This window comes from Melitaea cinxia, chromosome 6, assembly GCF_905220565.1.
Source record: "Melitaea cinxia chromosome 6, ilMelCinx1.1, whole genome shotgun sequence".
Classification (NCBI taxonomy): Eukaryota; Metazoa; Arthropoda; class Insecta; order Lepidoptera; family Nymphalidae; genus Melitaea; species Melitaea cinxia.
Genome location: NC_059399.1, coordinates 7,115,205 through 7,139,627, shown reverse-complemented (window position 1 = coordinate 7,139,627; position 24,423 = coordinate 7,115,205). Strand labels below are relative to the sequence as shown.

Here is a 24,423-nt window from a genome sequence, read left to right as displayed (position 1 = left end):
ACTATCAATACAAATAGGCATTTCAATCTGTTTGTCCTGTTATTTGTTAATTAATATGTTTGTCGATGTCGATGTCATTAAATGCTTTTTTTATTCATATCGTAAATATTAGATTCATTCGTAAACTGAAAAAACTAAATCAATTTAAAAAAATTGTTTCATAAAATTGATTTTTTTAATTTTATTTTAAATTTATTGACTGTTGTTATATAACATACTTGAAATTTTTAACAAATTAATTATGTAAAAAACATTTTATACCATAGTTATAATTTTTATTATACATCAGAAAATGATCACGATGGTCTTTTGGTTGTCACACTATACGTACTAGCACACAGATCGCGCGGCTCGTACGACTCGCGCGATGCGACCAAATTTACCTAAACTTGCAGAGCGTAAAATTGTGAAATGGCTCTTAACTACTTTTGTTGGTTGTGTCGGGATTATTATTTAATAAAAATACCGCATTATTTGTAGATTCAATGTTAGTTCTGAGTAACGTAGTCGACGCCTATACCTACGTAACATTTTGTGACAAAGAAATATTATTATGTTTTTTTATTACATTTTCTATGTCAGAAGGTCTAGTCAAACAGTATTTCAATGTAACCTAAATGATCTAATATGTATACGCTTCAGCCTGTACTATCCCACTGTTGGGCATAGGCCTCTTTCCCCATGTAGGAGAAGGATCAGAGCTTAATCCACCACGCTGCTCCATTGCGGGCTAGCGGATATATGTATCCCCTACTATGAGTAACGATCGCTATTAGGTGTACATGATAACTGGAAAATCTCTGGACTCAAAAGAAGATTTATACCTACGATTTTTATTTTTGTGTTACCTACACATTAGGAATTCTAAACATTTTTGAATATCATATCAAAAATTTACCGCTCCAGCAGGGTTCGAACCCGCGTCTCCGACTGACCGTGTCGATATTCAAAAATGTTAAGAAGATTTATCTTACCCTCAAATGACTAATTAATTAAATACATACTACCTACATCACGATAACAACCGGGACCGACGGCTTAACGTGCTCTCCGAGGCACGGTGAGGAGACCCACAAGGACAATACAAATGTTTGTCAGGTGCGGGGATCGAATCCGCAACCGCCAGTGCAACAGCCACAAACCATGTATATTGTCTTACTAATATTAATATACATGCTATAAAAATTAAAGAGAAGTGACTGTTTTAATCAAAATTATCACGACTAGGAGTCTGTTTGCTCTATTATTACGTCATTGTTGTTGTGTTATTATGAGTCAGGTGAGCGAGCCGGAATAATTATAGACACAAGCAAATTAGAAATGTTAAACATACTTAATGTCTCTTATAAAGTCAACGACCACGGTCATTTTTCCTAACCATTAACACGTGTACTAGCTACTTTTCAACGTTTTCCGAGAAATACGTCAATTACGTTAGATTTTGTTTTAAATATTGTATTACGTAATTACTTTGTGCGTACAATTTATGAATGCAACCACTTTCGTATTATTTGTAAACTGAATATAGTTTTTCATATGTTACATTACACACACAGAAACGGAACATCTCGGAACAACGTATTCAGAAACATATTAATCTGGAGGAACTTGCATAACAATAGGTTTAACCGCCGTCATACAATTTTTGCCCCGTGTTTACCGACGTGCGGTCACAGAAACCGCTATATTATTTTGTTAATAAGTAGAATTAATAATATTTTTTATGTAACATTAATTTTAATGTTTTCGAAAATAAAGAAAAGGGTATATTTGAACAAATAAAAACCAAAAAATATGAATCAACGTTAATTTATGTTATCATTATATACAACGTTAGTTTTATAAAACAAAATACCAAAATTATTATCATTAGACATGCATTAGACTTAAAAAAAGTTACGTAGACTCCGACGTGTGGTCACAGAGACTGCTTTTCGACTTTGAAGCCAAGTTACTCCCGTAACCTACGTCACAACTATGATCCGTTATGATGTCAGTGCTACTGAAATCGAAGGTACTGTGAGACTCAGGATGGGGGGACCTGGAGATCAGTGTAATCTACTAGGATCGAAAATCGCAGCGGTCTGTGACCGCATGACCGTAGTATAAGTTTAAGATATAGATTATAGTGAGTTCTAATGTCTCAATTATGTATAGATATATTGTTAGAGTGAAAACGTAAGCGTAAATATCACGATGTCGTTAACGAGATTGACAGGGTGACCTTTAGACTCTTCGTGACGTCAATTGTTTCAGCAAATGAACACGGGACTGACCTTGCTGAAGCAATACGTTAGATGGGGAACTAAAAATAGCCTTAGGTCAGGGGTCAGATTACTATGCAGTATACGATTAGTCTTTAAATAAATATCAGGTTTTGCGTTAAATATATCGATAATTCTATACTAATAACTGAAAAGCTTGTTTGGTTGAAGGATATATTATGAACTTCGGAACTCTAATTCGAATTGTAAAATTATTTGAGTATTAGTAAGCCTATTTAGCAATGACTATTTATGACATTACCCTACGACCAACGGGAGCGGAGCAAAAGTTAATGCGGATGTGAAATGTTACATTACCTAAGCGATATTAAAAGTAAATCAAAATCTATATAAATTCATAAAAAACAGTGTTTCTTCTGGTTTTATACGGGCGAAGACGTGGCTGGAAGCTAGTATTTTCTAAACAAAATAATACGTATTTCATTATAAAAGTTAAAAAAGGGTTCATTGTTTTTATATCTTATCAATTAACAGTCATAGTCGCAGTAATAACAATGTATTGTTTATCTTACTCTCTATGTACCTAAGTAATGTGTAATGTTAATATTAAACACTCCTTAAAACTTTTTATCAAGTACACTGAAGATATAACGTAATTTTAATGTTAAATCTAGGTTTTAATTGTACAAATATGTACGTAATCATTAGTGTCTTATACAAACTAAGTCGTTTATTATAGTGTAACGTGTCGTGAATGTGTGTAGGAATTATTTTATCATAGTCGAGTTTTGGTGACGAAAATACTGTTTGAATAAAAAAACACAACAAGTTACAATTATAATTTCTTGTAAATTTTAAAATGGAAATAAAAAGAAATAACCTTTAAAACAAATTTACTAGTTTCGATAACTGCATCAAAATAATATTAACAAACACTATATATATATAATAATTATATATTCCATTTGAAAGATTTAACTGCTAATTAATACATTGCAATTGTACTGTCAGCCTGTCAGGTATATCTTCAATTTGTTCTATAGGTAGTTAAACCCTGTAAGAAATAAATACCTGTTCAAAGTCCTCATTTAACAGTTGCTAATAAAGTTGAGTAAAAGTGATTTTTTACCATCAAATTCCACATTTTTTATCAAATATTTCTTCTATTCGCAACCTGTGAATTTAAAGTTTTAGTTGAGATAAAACAGGTTGTAAGGATCTGTTTTTAGTTGATATACGCTCCATTTTCTGTTTTTAACCGACTTCCAAAAAAGGAGGAGGTTCTCAATTCGACTGTTTTTTTTTTATGTATGTTACATCAGAACTTTTGACCGTGTGGACCGATTTTTACAATTTTTTTTTGAAAATCCGCAATAACTTTTTACTGGGTGTACCGATTTTAATTCAATCGAAAGCTGATGTTTGTCATGTGGTCACATAGAAATTTTATTGAGATCTGATTACTGCTTTTTGAGTAATCTTTGATAACGCGTAGTTACTTGACTATTTTTTCGTCGATCTACGTTGTATTACTCGTCGGTTTTTTTCGTTTGCGAGCAAACACAATTATTAGAAAGTGATTTGTTTCTTGTTTTTTATTTAAATATAACGGTCCGTAAGTAAAATGAATCGCTTTTAAAAAATAGGAGCTGGGTCTATATTCTATCAGTAATTTGCATGTGAGATGTTCTTTATCAGTAACCGGTGAAACAGGTCCTGAGAATATTGGAAGGGATTTTCCCCGGCACCTGCACACGTGACCTTCACCGTCGTCTGGTTCAATAAGTCTTCTTAAGTGTTACAAACAAGACTTATTGAACAATTCAAGGGCGCATCCTTTAACTTTTTATAGATATAATTTATATTAGGTATACAGATAAACTTACGGTCTAATAACATATTCACAACTTTAGGATATTTTTGAGATACAACGCTAATAATTCGGCCTGTAACATTCCACTGCTAGGCTTAGACCTCTTTCCCCATGTAGGAGAAAGATCGGAGCTTAATACACCACGCTGCTCCATTGCGGGTTGGCCGGTACACAAACTATTTAAGTATATAAATTATTTAGTAAAATGTGCAATTAATTAAATATGCAATTACAAAAAGAATTTACTAATTAAAGAGAACGCTAAATCACGAACTCGACGTATATTACATAAAAATATATATATATTGAAACCAGTTACAAATACTAATTAGCGTGGCTACAAACATTACGTGATAGTACGTAAAATAGGAGTTATTTGTCATGAAAACTTCCGTTGCTAGCATCGCACATCGTCTCAACCGGTAGTATATTTATTTCCCGTGTTGCGAATTATTTATTTTCCGCGCTAATAGTATTAAAACAAAGCAATTTCACACTTTAATGAATGTCTCATTACACGTTACATGTTCACGTTCCATGTAGACAAACAATTACTGTTATTGTAATTGATTAGATTTAATTAATGATTACGCTCCAAGCATATTTTTTAATCTGATTAATTTGAAGAATTTATATATATTTGGAATAGTTATGTATTTTGAACTCTGTTATTGTTCTCTGTAACTTCGTTGTCTATCGAGCATATTAATATTTATTTATTAAAATCATCGATTATCTATTTTATTAACAAATTATACTTACATTTTGTGGTTGCATGATAAAATTTAAGTACGTCTTGTTCAACACGTGCTTATGTTTCATTAATTAATATAATCCATGATTCATTTTGTGTGTGATATTGTATCTATACTTACTAATATTATAATACGATAGGAAATATTAATTTTTTTGTTTATTTGTAATGGGTAAATACAAAAACTACTGGACCTGTTTTAAAAAATTTAAAAGTAGAATGCCACGTTATCACTGAAGTGAAACAGGCTATATTTTAACGGGAGAAAACGGAACAGCCAACATAGTGTAATCCACGGGTGAAGCTGTGTGTGGAAAGCTATCCAATGACAAAGTCAAATTGTTCGAGTAAAAAAATTGTCGTCTGCTGTCGGAAAATCAAGTTACTCTTTAATCGAACGTTAACTTTTGTCCTTGTTAGTAACTGATTTTTAAAGTTTACGAATATATTTCAACTTGCCCAGAGTGCAGGAAACGGGTCATGGCGTACGATAACGAGCCCGGAACCAGTGGTGAAGTATTATTTGAGTAGTGTAGGGTAATGAATTCGACTAACTTCTCAGTGTGTATGTATAAGTTAACAGCGTGCCGGATAATTAATCAAAGGAAAATATGATTTTATAAATGTATTTTATTTGTGCGAATATAAACGAGGTCACAGGGGAAAAATATTTAAATCTAGCAATAATGGTATCGTAAATAAAAAATACGGAACGTAGGCCGTTGAATTGTAAGTAGGGGCGATTACTGCATATTCTATTGAAACGGTGCCAGCTCGGTAGCTGGACTAACAATTGATCGGTATATTATTATGTAAGAAAAATCTAGAGCGCAGCTTCATGGAAATTTAATTTAGTAAAAATTCAGCCTGATGTAAAAACACTACAACGAGATTGATATAAGTTAGAAGGATTTAAATAACAAGGCATTCTTGCTGATTTGAGGTTCGAATTATTCATTAAACTTTGTTTTTAATTTACAATGAATGGTTTTTCCGATAACTGTTAATGTCATAAAAATACTAGCTATAACCGTGCGAATAATTCGCACCATATAAGTATAATAATTATCACTTTACAAAATTACAAAAAAAGTATTTATACGTGAGTTGATTTGAAATAGAACAAAGGTTTTTCGACCGTCTATCATGTTGACGTTCATTCAAAATTAAATCCGTCATCATATGTATAATTTTAATTATTAATTAATTTATAAAAATAAAAGTAATAATAAATTTCTTAGTTGTGGATGCCGGTAGAGCAAGCTATTATTTATCTATAAAATGATATATAATAATTTATGTGTAGTAATTGTTAGGTTTTTTCTGAAAAAAGAGGCAAACATCTTAACCTTATATGATGATATTTTGTTCAAAGTTTTAGTATACTTGGTTTAAATTTCATTTTTATTTTAGTGTGATTATTGTTTTCGCAACATGAAGTAAAGATTATCGGGCTTAGAGCGTTCAAATCTGATTCTATACGATGTTTCAAAATGTGGTAGCAAAATCCTAACCTTGATGATATCATCGTTGGTGATTCACAAGATTCTTTTATAACGCAATCATTTGTATTACGCTTAAGGTGATCAGGACAAACATGAAATCAGGACAAAGGATATTCGGAATTATATTGTACGTAAAGATTTCGGTGCCACTGTATAATATTAAACTTAGTACATATTACTTAAAATTAATTATTATTTTTTTCTAATACTAATACGAATTACAATATCTGCAAAATCTGTTATCAGTATAAGGATCTCATTAATTTTAAGGAGCTTTAAATATTATTTAATTTATTTTTTATTTAATTATAGCATCCAAAATAATAATATATTCTGTAAATTAAAGAATATCTATCTATCTACCGATTAGATTCAATAAAATACATACTCTTCTCGTACGGTAACTTAGGTACTCAATATACGTATGTAAAATTACCAAAATTATTCATAATTTTTTATCTACAGTTTAATATTTTAGTTTTTTTTTTAACATGAGAATTGATTCAAACTAAGCAAAATATGAATATAATTTACTCAAGAATAATTCTTGAGTATAGATATTATAAATTCCTAAGAACAATAGCATTGACGTCATATTTAATCGCTACTTTATTACCTAATTTTTGACTCTATTTTTTAATAACTTCTCAATAAATGCATGGAACTTTTCATATCAGTTCAAATATTACGAAAAAGACAGTTAAAGGCACGGTATGACTTCAACACTGCACTACTTATAAGCCGTACTATATTTACTCGTAGTTAACTCATAGATACTTTGTACGAACTGACAGTTACACATACTTAAACTAAAACTAAACGCAGATGGATGAACTATGTAATGAAGGAATGAATTTAGTAAAACTGTAGATTATTCTATAAATAACATTTTTATTAGTAGTTTCGTCAGGGTTTCCTAGTAGACTTCCGAAACCTCTGGAAATAACTTTTTAGTTAAAAACATTAAATAATCATAATGTGTTTCTTCCCCAGTTCTGGCAAGGAGTACGCTAAGTGAGTGTGGTGGCGTGGGCAGCTGTCCCACGCTGTCCAATATAAGCCTGGGAGCCGTGGAGATGGTGCAGGAGGGTGAGAGTGCAGGCGACGGGCTTATCGCGCCACGCCGTATTCAAAATCCCGTCCTCGAAAATCCTCTGCGAATGGATTTGCATAGAGAGTTAATGTTTAATCAGAAAATGTAAGTAACAGGTTCTCAACAATATCAAATAACTATAGTTTTAATTGCCATTTACGATATATTATCATTTTGAATTCGAATATACCAATTTTGAGATAAAATAATAACACATTTATAGTAAAAATATATGTACAATAAAGGTGAGAATATTTACAGTAAAATACATCCAATATCATCACATATACTACTTTATAAAGTACTTATTCACCTTCATAAAACAACTTTGGTAGGTACTCGTTTAATAATTTTTTTAAGTTATTCTTCTACGCGTGTGCTTCTAAATCGGCGTAGTTCTGTTTATACATTTGCTCAAAGAGGTTCTATTATACTGGTTTAAAACTTTCATGCCTGTACCTTTTTATTTCATAGCGGCATTTCACCTTTATGATAATAATCTTATTTCCTTTGAACATCGCTAGAAATATCTAAAAAGACATTAAGATTAGATGTATGCTATGCCCATACAAATAAATAATTCCAAGATTAAGAAATATACAGTGAAGGATATTATGTCATGTGTGTGTATGAGTGTGTAGGAATACACACTTTTCTATCTACGAACATTCCAGAAGATCAAGATATCTTTTAATCGACTCATTAGTTCATAAGTTTCTGTAATTATCATTTACAGAAACTAAATTTTTTAATACTGGTATAGAGACAAACAGAAATATTACTTTCATTAGATGACGTTAATTCAGTTGATATATTATGCATACATACTTAACGCATTAGATAGAATCACTTACTCTAACGACGTCGTGTTTATTGCCTAATATTAAACAATGCATAAAGATATAATATTTTAACATAAATTAAATCTAGGAAGTATTTTTTTTAAATTTAATTTATCCGTATTAAAGACTTCTTTATAATAATAAATTAAAATAAATAAATTGGAAGAACAAGTACATTATGGATACAGCGTTATATTTAATCATGACAATTCGAGCAGTTTTACACATTTTTAAATGACAGCTTTTCGTTTTTTTTTTGTTTTCTGATTTTTCAGCAACAACAAAGAGGTTTTCTAACACGAAAATGAATCTAAAGTCTCTGTAGTAAACCTCGAGATTATCGCTTTCAAGCGAAAACCATTTCCGCTTAATAATATTAATATAGGTATACAAAAAGAGCTGAATATCAGAGGAGCTAGCCATTTGTCGCCTCAAGACGTTCAGAGTACCTACTGTCTGACGCTGACGTCTTTGTCCATTGTAACGCCCTTCTAAAAGCACTTCATGTCTCTTGAAAAGGTTCTTCTGAGATCGCAAGGTGACACGAGCGTGTTATATCTTTTTTAAAAGAAAGAAACCTTAGCTTTGCTTATATCACACGAAAGTGCGATAAAATATTTCACGTAATACATTCATGCAAATAGTCGTTAATCATAAATGTGGTATATTTTAAGTAGTGGATTAGCAAAGCGTAGCGTAATATTGCTTGTCATTAGATATAAAAAATATATGCTCCACGCTATCAATATAAATTGGAATTTATATGATAACATGGCAATTGTCATGATGTTCGATGGTTTAATAATTCGCCGAATGTTTGGCAAAATGGACACAGAAATTACTACTGCGCTAATGGTAGCAGCTTCGATCTTCCATATAAAAATAATTATACAGGCCATATATGTTTTCTCGTGGCCTGGGCATTTGTGTTTATGTTGTGAAAGTTTCCGGCCACACAGTATTCGCACCGGGGGCCGTTGAGAGTGAATAGTTGTTAATTTTATTTATAACATTAAATTGTCGCGCAAATTATGTTTCTTATTAATAGAGTCGTCGGTATAAACGCGGAACTCGGAGAATTTCGTCACGTCCGACTGTCCCTTGGTCACACCGTTTTATTTAATTGCTCTAGTTTTCAATGAATCTGCTAGTAATTATGTAAACAGAGATTAGGTGATGTAATGCTTTTAAATTTTATTTTACCAAAAGCACAAAATTAATTAGCATGCCACTTTTTTAAGAATAAATTATTTTAATAATATTTTTTAATGATTTATAAAAATGAATGAAGAAAAATAAAAAGATAAATGTTGTTTACGATTCAGCCTGTAACATTCCACTAGTGGAACTGCTGGGCATAGACTTCTTTGCTGAGGCAGAAACCTAGTTGGCCTTTTCTTTCTTTTTGTTTTTTTTTTGTTTGTTGTCTTACCTTGTTTTGTTAATTGTACTCTTTTATGTTTCTATCATTATTATTATTACACCATCACACACATACAAATACACATATATCTTATCTAATATATAAAATTCTCGTGTCATTGTGTTAAACATTGAACTCCTCCGAAACGGCTCGACCGATTTTAATATTTATTAAAATTTTGTGGGCATATCGGGTAGGTCTGAGAATCGGCCAACATCTATTTTTCATACCCCTAAGTTATAAGGGGGGGGGGATTAAGCGGGTTAATAAGATATATGGCAAAGCAACGTTTGCGGGATAATATATATAATATAAATCCAGAAACGATGGTATTTTCTGTATATTCGTATGTAACGTAAACAAGACGTCTATGTATAAAATTTTTATCGGTCGTTAGACATATGTCAATCGTACTGCATCAGATGAAACTGCGAAGTTTAACTGACGTGCATTTCTACTGGTTTAATAAAAGATTTATTTCAGTCAAGGGCGGTACAAACAATTTGCGCAATACATTTTACTTATCAGCAAACCTTGTAAGTTATCTCGATGTAAAAACACACTATGTACGATAATCGGATTACAGAAAAATAAAATAAAGTTTAATTTTTCATTTAAAATATTCATTTTGGATTAACTTAAAATTATAAAAAGCATAAATCTTGCATTTTTTTTATTCGACTAGGTCGCCAAACAATTGTACGACTCACCTGTTGGTTGATAGTTTATAGACGCCTGCAATACTAGAAGTATCGCAAGCTCCAAACCCTAACCATTCAATAGGAGTTCTGAACACTTTACTCACTGCACTACTTGATAGCAGAGTTATTTAGCTGTGGTCTTCTGTAAGGTTGAGGTACTTCTCCAGACGGCCTGCTCCAGATTATGAAATGATCCACACATTTACAGCTCTAAGCTTTTGATTTTCGTTATGTTTACTCGTTTATCCTAACATTATAAATTCTCTTATAATTTTTTTTTTACTCTATCTGAAAAGCTCGTTACGCATAGGTTTTTATTACATTCTGCTTACAATAAAAGTGACTAAAGACAAATGTTGACATTAAAGTAGAATAAATATTCAATATTTAACCATAATCCTCACATAAGAACATCTATGTAACCAAACGATGTATGATTTTAAAGGTTAAAGCTGTCGTCATCATAAATATTAACAGTTGTTTAGCGGCTTAGTCATAAAACATTTATTACACATAGTAAGACAGACAGGATACTTTCATTTCACCATAATCATAGCGTAGCTATAAATAAGGTAAATGCGTATGCCTTATCACGAATATAATTATAGTATTATAAATGTTAAAGAATATAGCTACGTGGATGTCGTAGGAGGCGACTAAAGAATAACACAGTTCCATTACCACCTTCGAACTGAGGAGGCGACTAAAGAATAACACAGTTCCATTACCACCTTCGAACTGTTAAAACCGACCGATGCTGGGATAACCATCCAACTGCTGGCTTCCAAATACACATGCTGAAGACGGGCAGCAACGTCTTTGGTGTGCGACAAAGCCAGCCAACCCGCTTGCCCAGCGTGGTAAGTATGGGGGGCAAAACACATGAGTTCAAGCCCTTTTTGGCGCGTACTTGTGGAGGCCTATGTCCAGCAATGGACTGCGATAGGCTGAAGTGATTATAAATGTAATATATGTTACGTGTACGGGATTTACTGCGATTGTCATTTCGAATTTCCTGATGGTTCGGCGACGTTCCAGATACCGATGTATTGGCAGTTTCAAGATGACAATTGAAGTAAGTCCTGTACTATCATGTGTTTATATTAGTGTGACATCTTAAAAATTTATATGATGTACGTAACAAAATACACCTATTTTATATACTATATTTTGCAAGATTTCTTTAATGTCTGCAGAAATAAGTTTTTGTCAGTGTATTATCTGGATTCCTGCGCACAGGTGCGCGACATCCTGTTCTCATCTCATCTTAGTGTCGAACATCTGTCCGTAAACAGTATTGATGATGTGCGTTATTCCTAGATACAAAACGAATATAACAAAAAGTCAAAACGCCATGTGTAAGCGACAACTTGTGTTGAAACTCGCCAAATACGTTTCTTTGTATTAATGTCAATTTGAAATATGAGTAAAGTTATAAAATTAACTTTAATAAGCTGATATGAAAGAAGACTTTACTTTAATGTCGTCTTACATGTGTCATTAATATTAATAAGAATGCTTAGTATTATTTCAATGTCAATTTAATGTCAAAATAGTATTTTTTCTACGCATTTTATTATCTAACTACTATTTAATCTCGAATAAAATTATCTTAATCCCTTAAAATGATCACGTGTTGACTACGGTTATGCGAAATATTCGTATGAGAGATTACTGTATAAATCCTGGCTTATTCACTCAGCCTGTTGATTTAGTCTATTTCCCAGTCATTTGAGTTTGTCGAGCTCGCCCGTCAGTGATTTCCGCGTCGCCCGCCGACGCTACGGAAGGAAGTAATTCTACCAACGGGAACAGCATTTCATATTCCTGACTGTAATCCATTACAAAGAAACAATAAATGCTTAAAGTCTATGTTGACATTCGTATTAGTATCGTTGTAGTTTTAATTACGGTAGTCCGGTGATAACTATTTATCTTTTTAAAGTTTTAATCGTGTTCTTAGTTGAATTTGTTAGCGGTTTAGAAAGTGGCGTAATACGTATGTAATACTTTATGTAGGAATTTACCATAAATATGAGTAATCGTACTACATTTCCTTATTTCACGTACATAAGTACCGGTGCCAGACATATTTACGATACCAATACTAGTTTCGTGCTTCGAAGAATACGCTGATTGCCTCTTAGATTTAGTTCGCGATATGTATTTCAGGCGGCCTATATTTAATGTTTCGAACAGAAGCTCCATTTAAACCGTAAGAGATTCTAATATAGGTAGCGATGTTCCGTAAAGTCGACGGCAATTAGCTGAAATTGAATCCCGTTGATGAGACTGGTAATGGCGTGGAAATTTCATTTTAACGTCGGATCCATGTTTCAAAAATAATATTCAAAAACAGGAATACTTTAGCATTATCTGTGTAATAATAATAGGAGCCAAAAGTACTAAAGCTTCAACAACTACTCGTACAAAATAAACAATTATTCTGAAACCACATCAAATAAACTGCTGGTACGCGAACGTGCCTTTAAAATAAACATGTGGTTTTAGATATTCGACATTGACGCTATGTTATACTTTGGGTGGTGCGGGAACACCGGGTAATTTATAAAATAATGGTAAATACCTAAGTGTTCTATAAACGGATTTGTGTAATGGTTCCAAAATTTGCATTGAGTCACTGTTACGAATAAATAAGTAAACCTTCGTGTAACTTTGCTATACGTAATTATAATGTATTGTGACGTATGAATTAATGTGGGAAATCTTGTTGTGATGCCTACCTTGAAAGGTTTCAATATTTCAAATAAATACTACGTACTAACGTTTTGAGCTGGAAACCGTAAAAGATCCATCTAATAGTAGATACAATGCGATAACAATAATATCCGAGGTTGATAATAGTTAACATCGCTATTTTCTTTTATTTATATAATACTAAACATACCTATTGCTTAAATTGCCAAGAAAATAACTTATTTTGACATCAATAGTCTAATGTAAATAAAGTAAGCGCAATAAATAAACTATCCGCATCCCAATCGGGACAGCTGTGCAACAAAACAATTCAACTCCTTGACGTCAGACCACTAAATAGTCCACATATGCAGGTAGTGCGCGTGGGAAAGCTATGAAGGAATTGTAGTTGAATAAAATACGCACTGTCCTTCGAGTGAGCTATAATTATGTCAATTACTTTAATAATTTTAATAAAATATGTTCAATTAATTTTGTTAAAAGGAATTAAATGTGGGAATAATTTTAGCATATCTCTTTTAAGTGATGAAGTAATCAAAACGTAACTAATCTATTAAGAAAAAAGGAGGATCGGCTAAAAAAAACGGCAAGTAGGACTCGCACACCGAGAGTTCCGTACAAACAAAATTATTAAAAGTACTTTCAGTATATGATATAACTAAGAATTTATGCTTTTCGCATCTGTTATATAAGACGGTGCTTCGTACCAAATTTCATGATTCTGAGTATCCTGTAGGTTTTGATTCCCTTGCGAGTGTCGAAAATTTGCAGCATAAACGGCTGTATCTTTTGATTGCGGTGGCTTAGAAGTTTGATTTTTTCACAGCTCCAAGAGACAGTAGACTTGAGTATTTTATATGAACTTCAGCATGATACCTCCACGCGTTCCTGAGAAAAAGGGTCTTGACAGACAGACTGACAACAAAGTGATCCTATATCAAGGGTTCCGTTTCTTTCCTTTTATGGTACGGAACCCTAAAACAGTCATAGTTTAAAAATAGATTCGAATTGCAAAGCTAGTATAGCAGTAAATGAAGCTACAAACAATGCATAAAGTTAAAAAATTGGAACATGCTAGAATCTCGCTGGAGTACAAGGTCGTGAAATAATTACTCTACGCCACGCGCCGCGCCCGTGATGATACTTGTACGTTAAAATAGTCATGCAAATAAAAAAATCTTCATAATAAAATATCACTTGTATCAATACACTATCTCTAAGTTACCATAGATATCTGTCGATTTGATGTCGCCTTGAACATAATCAATATTGAGATGGTGATGTTACAAAATAATTTTTACTTGAAGCTTTCGATTGAAAGAATATTTTTAAGCATAGTACATGTTCAAGTACCAATAGGATAGATTTACAAATATCAGTTGTAGGAATACAAAAATATTTTATAACTTGACTACTTGAATTCTTTTAAAACCTCTACTGAGATTTTTTAGATTTTTTTATAAATTTAGATTTTCAAGATTATTTTATAATGGATATGTTACCCAATAATTCCGTGATTAATGTTATCAAATATATTTATGTGATTACGTTGGGTATATAGGTACGTTATTTTTAAAAATACACGGTCATGATTGTTGGTAATTTTAAATGAATATAGAACAGTCTTCAGTGTAATGACACTTATCGTACGAAGCCGACATTGCCTTATATGGTAGCGAAAAACAAATTTGATAAGATTATACGCATCAGCTCGGTCTGTTATCAACTTGACGGTCTGTAGCCTATTACAGCATAGGAACGTGTACTCACATTAGGTCACACACACACACAAACGTAGATAAACACACTGATTATTATTTATTTGTATTTAATCACCGTGAAATCTGTAGCTGAATGATAACAAATATTGATCATATTCTATACTATAACATAAAATTCTTATCTTAAAACATATACATGTTTATTATTATTATTATTATTTTACTTTTTTTAATATTGAATGATAGTAAGTATTAAATTATTATCTGTTACAGAGGCAAAAATGTTCTCAATCAAAAGAGCGAACTTCAAAAGGCGTTATCAAAACACAAAGAGAAGCAGCTTATGAATCAAATAAAGGACCACAAAGAAACACCAGGTAAACTTAATGTATATTTTACTTTCTAAACACATATATGTATGTATACTTTAGTCATAAAGTAAGGTCAATTATGACAGTGAAAATTAATATTTTTTAAAGTACTCATCAGTATTACATAATGTATCAAATAAAGGACCACAAAGAAACACCAGGTAAACTTAATGTATATTTTACTTTCTAAACACATATATATATACTATAGTCATAAAGTAAGGTCAATTATGGCAGTGAAAATTAATATATTTTTTTTAAAAGTACTCATCAATATTACATAAAGTATGAGTAGGAGAGCTGTTAACGTTCTAGGACTTCTGTTACAAGTGGTATTACATACTTAAATTTCATCGCATTATACGATACTACCGCTTCAGTACATACCGATTAGGCTTATTTATAATCTGCAATCAGTAAATATATAAGGGGATATGGTCCAGATTGAACTGTTTTATTATTCATTACGTAGCATAAATTGATTTGTAAAAAGTAAATTCATACAATTGTGTGTAGTCGCCTAAAACACCGACGGTTTGCGGGTTTGATTCCGGAGCTCGGAATAGATATTTGTATTTTGTACAAATATTTTTACGAAGAATGTCAGCTATCCGTGGGTAGTCATTGGAACTATTATAGATAGACTTAAGACTATTTCACCAGTCGTGGATCAAGTTCATCCTGCTCAGTAAGAAATCATCACTTCATGATTTCTTACTGTGAACAGTAAGAAATAGAGGCTCTCAAAATCTATCTAAAACTCTTTAAATTTTACGTTTTTTTTTTTTTATAATATAGCATACGTACGTAATCCTAATAATCAACATAATTAAATATTTGACGGTACTACGGACCCTTCTTGCACGAATTGTGTCACTCTTTAAAAAATACGATTAGCATATATAAAATGATTGGTTCATTAAATGTTCCCCGCTGTTTTATCCCTATTAAATTATATATATCAGATTGACTTTATACCAATTGTTCCAATCGTCTGAGTCATAGCATTATGGTTTAATAGTCTATTATATAAAAAAAACGGACTTCTTGAAAAATTATAAAATGAAAACAGCAACAACCGAACAAACAACGAACAAACCATCGACTTTATATTACATCAGATTACATTTTTTGTCTTAGAAATGTAACATTAGAAATGTTTTAAAACTGTTAAATAAATTAGAAGTAGTATGAATTAGTTTTTTAAATGTTGTAATGTTCGTGCTAGAAGCCAGAACGTAACTGTAACCTTTGTTATGGCGTGTGTTTCAAATGTGTTGCTTAAATATTGCCAATATTTTTTTTTCTGTTATAATGAACTTCAAGACTTAATAAAATCTACGAAAATTGTGATTTAATCAAAATTAGTCTTCCTCAAATATCTGATAATTAAATTTTTGAAGAAAACTTCTTTACGCACGCTTGAATTACTCCCCAGTAAGCTGGTGAATGCGTGACGAGAGCGTTACGAAAAGTGAGATCGGGCGAGGCGAACGGAAGTTTAGAGGGAGATATAAGTTAGTGAAGATAGAAAGAGAGAGAGTTGCGTTTCGTAAGTTTCACTTCAGTCGCGTGGTCTCACAAAGCACACTCGTTTTTTTTTTACGTGGTGTCTAATAGAGGTCAAGATGTTTAACGTAATATATTTTAAACTATTGTCAGTAACAAACCAATCCCATAACATTAACAAACATTATTGTTTTTATAAATACATACCTACAGTAACTATATTGCGAAAATGCAATTATATTTTAGCAGCCCTAATGTACTATTTCGATATGTGAAATTTGATAGGAGCGACCGAGTTCTGGAAACGCTTTATCCGGTTGAACTGCGTTTCCTATATACGAGTACATAATTATGCAGAAGCAGCGTAATTGTGTAGTAAAATAATTATTTTTATGAATTTAGTGAAATGTAATGAAGTGACTTTTTAGGTATCAATTATGAAATAGTATAGTAATATTGAATATGCAAAACGGGGTGTTTGTTGTTGATTATTTGGAGTTCCTGATATTTTATTACACGTACCACAATGCGCCAACAAAAAATATGTTAAATGTCCGTTACAGGTATAAATCATATTGTTAGTGACCACTTAAAAACACTTTTTTTGCATGTAGTGTTGAAAAAGAATAATCAGAAGTGTTTTTAATAGAGATATCTCTTAACATCGTAAATGTTGTTTTGAATTAAGTTAGAATCAGCTTAGGAAGATTTAAGTATGATACGTCCATTTTTTTTGACAGCTATTGCTTTTAGGACATTTATCTTAAACTAGCCCTGCACGCGACTTCGTCCGCGTAGAATAGTGACTTCACATGTTCAACGTGATTCTTTAAGTTGGCTTTTTTATTTATAAACCGATGACATGAAACAAACACTAAATGTTCAGTGTAGCTTATCACAATATATTAGTGAAAACCTCATCTAAATCGGATAAGCCGTTTCTGAGATTATCGTGTACAAACGCACAGACAAACAGACAAAATTGTAACGATCATTGTTTTGGGTGCTATTTGCGTTGCATATATCTTCTATGTACAGACAGCTATCCGTTACATTTTTATTATATGTATTGATTAAACCTTAACTTCATAACCACATTGATTGCAGAATATTTCGTAAATTTGCGTATAAATAAATATTGCTGATACTACTTTAAAATGACAAAATCCCAACACTATCTCGATCTCTGGTAAACTCGAGGGAATAAGCAGCACCTATTGTTTACACACATTAGTACACAATCTTATGATAAAATTGAACAAAAAAAAAAAAATGTAACTTAGTATTGTAAAATATGTCTTTTTTCATTACTTACACTTTATATTCATCATCATTACAGCCTATACAGTCCATTGCTGGACATAGGCCTCCACAAGTTTACGCCAAAAATAACGTGAACTCATGTGTTTTGCCCATAGTCACCACGCTGGGCAGGCGGGTTGGTGACCGCAGTATTGGCTTTGTCGCACCGAAAACGCTGCTGCCCGTCTTCGGCCTTATACTACTTACTATTACACACTTACTATTATACACTTTATATTGTTGTTGCGGAATCTGTAAATAATCGTATATAATTATCAAGTAAATAAAGATTACAATACTTAAATAGCATGGCTTAATTGTGGAATTTCAACACTTTACAGTTAATTAAAATTAATGATTTGCTCAAACAATGTCCGTACTTTACTTTCAAAGTGTGCTATTGTCGCGTACTGACGATGCGATAAAATGTTGCCTTTTTTTTTTTCTTTTGCAAATGTCGTAATGCTGTAATGCTGTAATGCTGACAAACATAACCTATAAACCGACACAACGTAACATTTAGGTACTGTTGGTTTTTTATTAACTTTGTTAAAAACTGACCTTCTGTATATGATGCTAGTGACGAAATCTACGCACAAGACGATGAAGTCTTGTTTCGAGTGTCATTCGCAATACTCAATTTCAAGCACCAACACCCGACTAAGTGCTAACATAGTTGAATACTGCTCACACTGCCTTAAATGAACTGGTCACAACGAATTACATCTACTTAAAATGACATACGATTCAGCCTGTAAAATCCCACTGCTGGGCATAGGCATCATTTTCCGTGGAAGAGTAGTAACGATCGCTATCAGGTGTTTATGATAACAACCGGGGCAGACAGCTTAACAAGCACTCCGAGGTACAATTAGGCAGACAACCAGACCGGAAATAAGTCTTTGTATAAACAACAAATGTCCACACTGAGCGAGAATCGAACCCGCGACTACCGGTGTTTAGGTGGCCTACACGTCACAAGTACCATTACACCAGAGTGGTCTACATAGATGAATATGACATATATATATATAATAATGAAAATGACATAGGAATCATTTCTTTCATCTAATGGTGGTTATGAGCTGACCATATAAATTTTTTACAAGTCCTGAGTCCAGGCCAATCGTTTGACAGCTTAATATTTCACCATGTTAGCCGTGAGTATCACTTTTTTCCTCGCATATTTGGCGGCCGCTATCCGGTTATTTGGTGCAGGTGCATCGGACGTTCACCCCGTCAATCATTACTTTTAGGGTTGTCACTTAATTATTTATTGAAGACTATTTGTTACCCTGATTTTAAAAGTATAATATTTTAAAGTAGTTCTATTTTTACAAAACCTTAATAATAGAATTGAGTAAAAACACGATTGTTAGATTGTATGTATTTGATTCTGTGGTTGCAGTTATGTATAGCGGTTTCTTTTAAATGATTTGTTAACACGAACTTGGCTATTAAATGTTTGCTGCTATCGTGTGTATAAATTGATTTCTATAAGTTGTTCGCAACTCCTCCATTTTATCATACCTCTAATAATTCTAACAAAAATATTACTAAATAATATTTTAGTACAGCCACATATTTAATTTAATTTTCTTTTATTTTATTTGATATGTAAACAAAAATATACGTATCTAATTTGAAAATTATTTTAATAAATTATAATGTTATTTGTGTTCAGACATCAGAAGTAATAGTGAGTTATTACCGAGGTTGAGTTATAGCAATTTCCTTAATTGACCCTGGCCCTAACGTCAATGACCATGGTTAAATGAAAGTGAAATTGCGATGTGCTAACTCGTTCCTATCTTCCAATTGGCGGATTGTCAGAGAAATTAGCGCACCTGCATAATTTACTTCAAATATAAAGTGCATGTAAACTGTTTCTAAAGGAAATTCTATCGGCAGAAATAATAAAGCGTTTAAGTGAAATGATGTTATTCTAGTACGCCTAGACAATATTTAGTATGTACTTACTAGACCTATTGTTTACTTTTGCTTTTACATTTTTTACTTTATAAAATAAAATAAAAAAATTGTACAGTTTCAAGTGTCATTAAGATAATGGAGCATAACTCTTCTGCTCACAATACATTGTTTGTTTTTAGTCATTTTTTGGATTTTATGAAAGCTGCCTTAAATATCACTGTTTTAATTGATTTTTAATTTAAACTTCTAAAATTAAAAAAAAAAAATAGCTATCCATAATATCGTTTATAGAAGAAATTGTTATGGTATTATAACTATTACTATTCGTTTTAAGCAGAATATAGTGCATACTTAACAATTAAGAATTTAAAAAAAAAACTGTGTATTAAAAATAATTTTTGCTCTGAAATTGTCAGTAATTATTTATGCAGCGGATTGTAGAGATTATATTACAGTCCGAGCTTACCTAACAAATTTTCAAGGTGATGTAAAATTATCGTGTTATTGTCTCTATCTACACAAAACTAAATACAATGCTTTTGAAATTTTGCAAATAAATAAAGTCTTAAGATATAAAGATACAGAAATATTTTGAAATTGTGGCGAAAAAATTAATGTAATCTTGTTCGAAAGGATATGAATAAATGAATATTTTGTTTGCAAAATAATTATTTTAAATATCGTTTCACATAATTTTATGCCATCTTAAACAATTAAATCGAAGGCTAATGTAATATCTTGCAAGGTCGACCTTGGTACGTTTAATTAACATTAATTTAGATAGTAAAAGATGTTACTGTTCTACTTTTCGGAAATAAGATAAAAACAGGAATTTTCGATTCTTATGTATGTATGCACTTATGCATGTTGTGTAACTTTTTAAACCTAAAATGGAACACATTTAATTATATCATAAATCTTATTTGTGATATTACTAAATTACTTTCTTTTTTGTATACTGTTGCAGTGAATAGTTTATACTAAGAATATTATGTTTTGTATCTACAAACTTGTTCGTGATCCAATGTAAAATAAATAAATATTAGAACTTTATTTGTATAGTGGTATTATTGACGTGGTCTTAAAACATTATTGAAGCGCAATATTTTTTACTTTATACCCGTAGACTTATATTCTCTATATAAATTACGCGTCACGTTGTTTGTCCGCTATGGACTCCTAAAATACTTAATCGATTTTAATCAAATTTGCACACCGTGTGCAGTTTGAGCCAACTTGAAAGATAGACTGTATTTTATTTTAATATATGTAATTATTATATTTAAGAAAAAAAAATAAGGCGGTACGAAGTTCGCCAGGTAGTACAAATATACCTTTTTTTCGACGCCGCGTTGGCGCAACGGTCACAGTCATGGATTGTATCTGCTCTGGCGGTTGCGGGTTCGATCCCCGCACATGACATACATTTGTATTGGCCATACAGGTGTTTGCCGTGGTCTGGGTGTTTGTGCAGTCCTTGTGGGTCTCCCCACCGTGCCTCGGAGAGCACGTTAAGCCGTTGGTCCCGATTATTATCATGTACACCTGATAGCGATCGTTACTCATAGTAGGCAATATATGCCGCCAACCCGCATTGGAGCTGCGTGGTGGATTAAGTTCTGATCCTTCTCCGACATGGGGCTTTCCCCATAGAGGCATAGAGGCAAGAGGCATATGCCCAGTAGTGGGATATTACAGGCTGAAGCGTTAATATTTTTTCAATTAACGTTTAAATCAGTAAACATATATTTCGAACAAGCGCGATACCTACTATAGATTACAAATACATCTTATTAATTTTTTGTTAATGGTTTAATTAGTATTTCTTAAAAGTAAAACCTTGCGTAAACTTTGTATTTCAGAATTAGAACGAGCAATCGCAGAGCGAGCGAGGCGTCTCGAACAGGCAGAACAAAATACGGAAGAAATAGAGGCCGGCACGAATCCCACGCTACAAGAGGTCCGCGCGCGCCTGCGACATGCGGCGCCGACGCCATCTCCCGCCGCCTCCGCGCACTAAATTTTATTCGCTGTTCCAAACTAAAATCGCGATTCATAATCATATACACGATTCAAAAAACATTTCTATGAAAATGATTCTTGAATAACGTTTGCAGTGACGAACTTTATTTCGTAATAATTATCGTCAAAATATTTCGATTATAGCGCCATCTGACATTTACAGTAATACTTGAGACGCCATATTGTATGCTTGTTCCTGTCAATTTATACAGATGTCGCTAGCATTACGATAGGCAAATAAAAACAAATATTAATAATATCGCTTTACATCGGTTTTGAATCTGATTTTGGAAAAATATTTATACGAATGACCGAAAATGTAAGAATATACTTTGATTGCAAAGAGTATTTGTTTGATTAATTTAATTATTGTATAGTTAGATAGGCATACGGTGTTTATTGTTTGTCATTGAAACTAAGTCACTAAAAGTGTCACAAAAATAAACTTTTTTTATATAGATAGTTCTATTATGTAGCGGTTATGAATTAATAATTATTATTATATATTATTTTCGGTTTGGTGTATTCTAGAAAAATCAATTGAAGCGTATTTATCGTTTTAAAAGTATTAGTTATTGTGTTAAATATATGATTTCACGTACATTGTTGTAGGTTTTGTGTTAAAAATAAACCATTGACTGAGGAAACGACTGCGTGAGCTGTAACAATAAGGGTAATGTCGTCTTCAACAAGAGATAATATTTTTCTAAACTTTTTATCGTCGCAATACTAACATTTCATCGTCGTAATCATTTTAACGTTCACTATTGTTAGGCACACTTATGATTCTGTAGATTTTCATCACTATTTACCTAAGGTTATATCATCATTATACATTTTCACTATTTTTAACAATAATAACTTATAGCGAGTAGTTAGATGTTGATAACTACATTATGGCTTAGGCTTACCGTTAGAGTTTATTATAAAATTGATTATATCGTATTAACTAAAGAAAGTAGAGAATTCTTATGAAAATTAGTGAAAATTAAAATGTACACAGAATTATTCCCATACCGATTTTTAAAATGTTATCTTTCCCGTTTATCAAATAGGTGTCCAATTAATAATTTATATCGAAGTGTTCATGAAAGTGATAGAAATGAGAAATATTTTTGTATTATTATGTAATACCTATAGAGCCTATTTCTGTAAAACTTTCGATACGTACGTAGTGATTTTCACGAAAGCAATAAGAGGTCGTTTGAAGTAGAGGCTGCAATATCTTTAAAAAGATAATTATATATACGGATTCGTTCCGATTTTAGTTGAGTTTAATTTGTAATATTAGGCATCCTTAGCCTTTTCTGTTTTTGTATTTCCAAAGAAGTGTCAAGTTTAGAAGAATATTTTTAACACCTCGATTGCAGCATCTTCTTCGAACAACTGGAATATATCAATATTTTATGAATTTTTAATAAATAACAGAATCTCTGATACATTTTAAATCATTTATATAGAAAACTTTCCAATAAACTTCCCCCATAGACGTTAAATTTTTTTTTTTTTTTTTTAAATAAAATTCAACAACACAGGTATTTTGGTCGAGTAAATTATTTCAACTCGATGTCAAGAAATAATAAGTGTTCAAACCTTTCTCCCCATTGTGCCTATAATCAGAATGTTGTTTATTTTTAGAAGAGTATATTGAGTTTTAATTGATTATTTGCAGGAAGATACCTCTCAAAAAATCACTCGTTATTTTATCACTTCATTCTTAAAAATTGAGTTATGTTTATTATATTAGGATGATTTATATTAGGATGACTTAGTACAAAGATCGTCTTCATAATATGAAGAGGTAGCTTCGGCTTGAAAGCTGTGTGTCGTGGCCATTTTAAGTTTGATATTATGTGACTAATCTAGTGTTTAAGTGATTTAATTCTTCATAAAGTTTACAATTAAAATGTATCAAAGTTTGATAATTTACATAGAAATAATAAAAGAGTTTTAGCACTTTGGCATTTATGCATAATTTTTCCTTTCCTCAATTCGCTACCGCAACATCCCTTAAATCCTATCCCACATTGAACAAGTTTTTAATCAATAAAACAGATGTGCGTCCATTGCGAATTGGTAAATATAAATATTTTAGAATTTCTGATATTTTCTAAAACAAGGAGGTTTCCTTGTAATGCTTTACTGTTCTTCACAATAAACAAAGAAAATTTAATTTGCGTTCTCGTTTAGCTTGCATAACAGAAACTACGAGTATGTAGACATTCCGAGGACATAACTGGCATATTTAATATATCCTATGTTTTACGATTTTTTTAGCTTAATATACGTCGTCCGTTTCTAAGATGGCAACCTTATATCTATGTGTCTCACAGCCGATGACACACACACACACACACACACACATATATATCATCATTACAGCCTAAACAGTCCACTGCTGGACATATGCCTCCACAAGTTTACGCCAAATA

At 32.0% G+C, this 24,423-nt stretch overlaps 1 protein-coding gene across 1 annotated transcript in view; it reads left to right on the top strand.

The window, feature by feature from the left end:
• Positions 1–23,947, top strand: part of LOC123654290 (protein FAM107B) — a 46,748-nt gene extending 22,801 nt beyond the window's left edge. The window contains exons 2-4 of the mRNA XM_045590204.1: positions 7,351–7,555; positions 15,129–15,232; positions 21,832–23,947. Coding sequence (XP_045446160.1) covers positions 7,434–7,555; positions 15,129–15,232; positions 21,832–21,989 — 384 coding nt within the window. The 5' untranslated portion in view covers positions 7,351–7,433 and the 3' untranslated portion in view covers positions 21,990–23,947. The remainder of the gene's footprint in view (positions 1–7,350; positions 7,556–15,128; positions 15,233–21,831) is intronic.
• Positions 23,948–24,423: the final 476 nt, after the last annotated feature.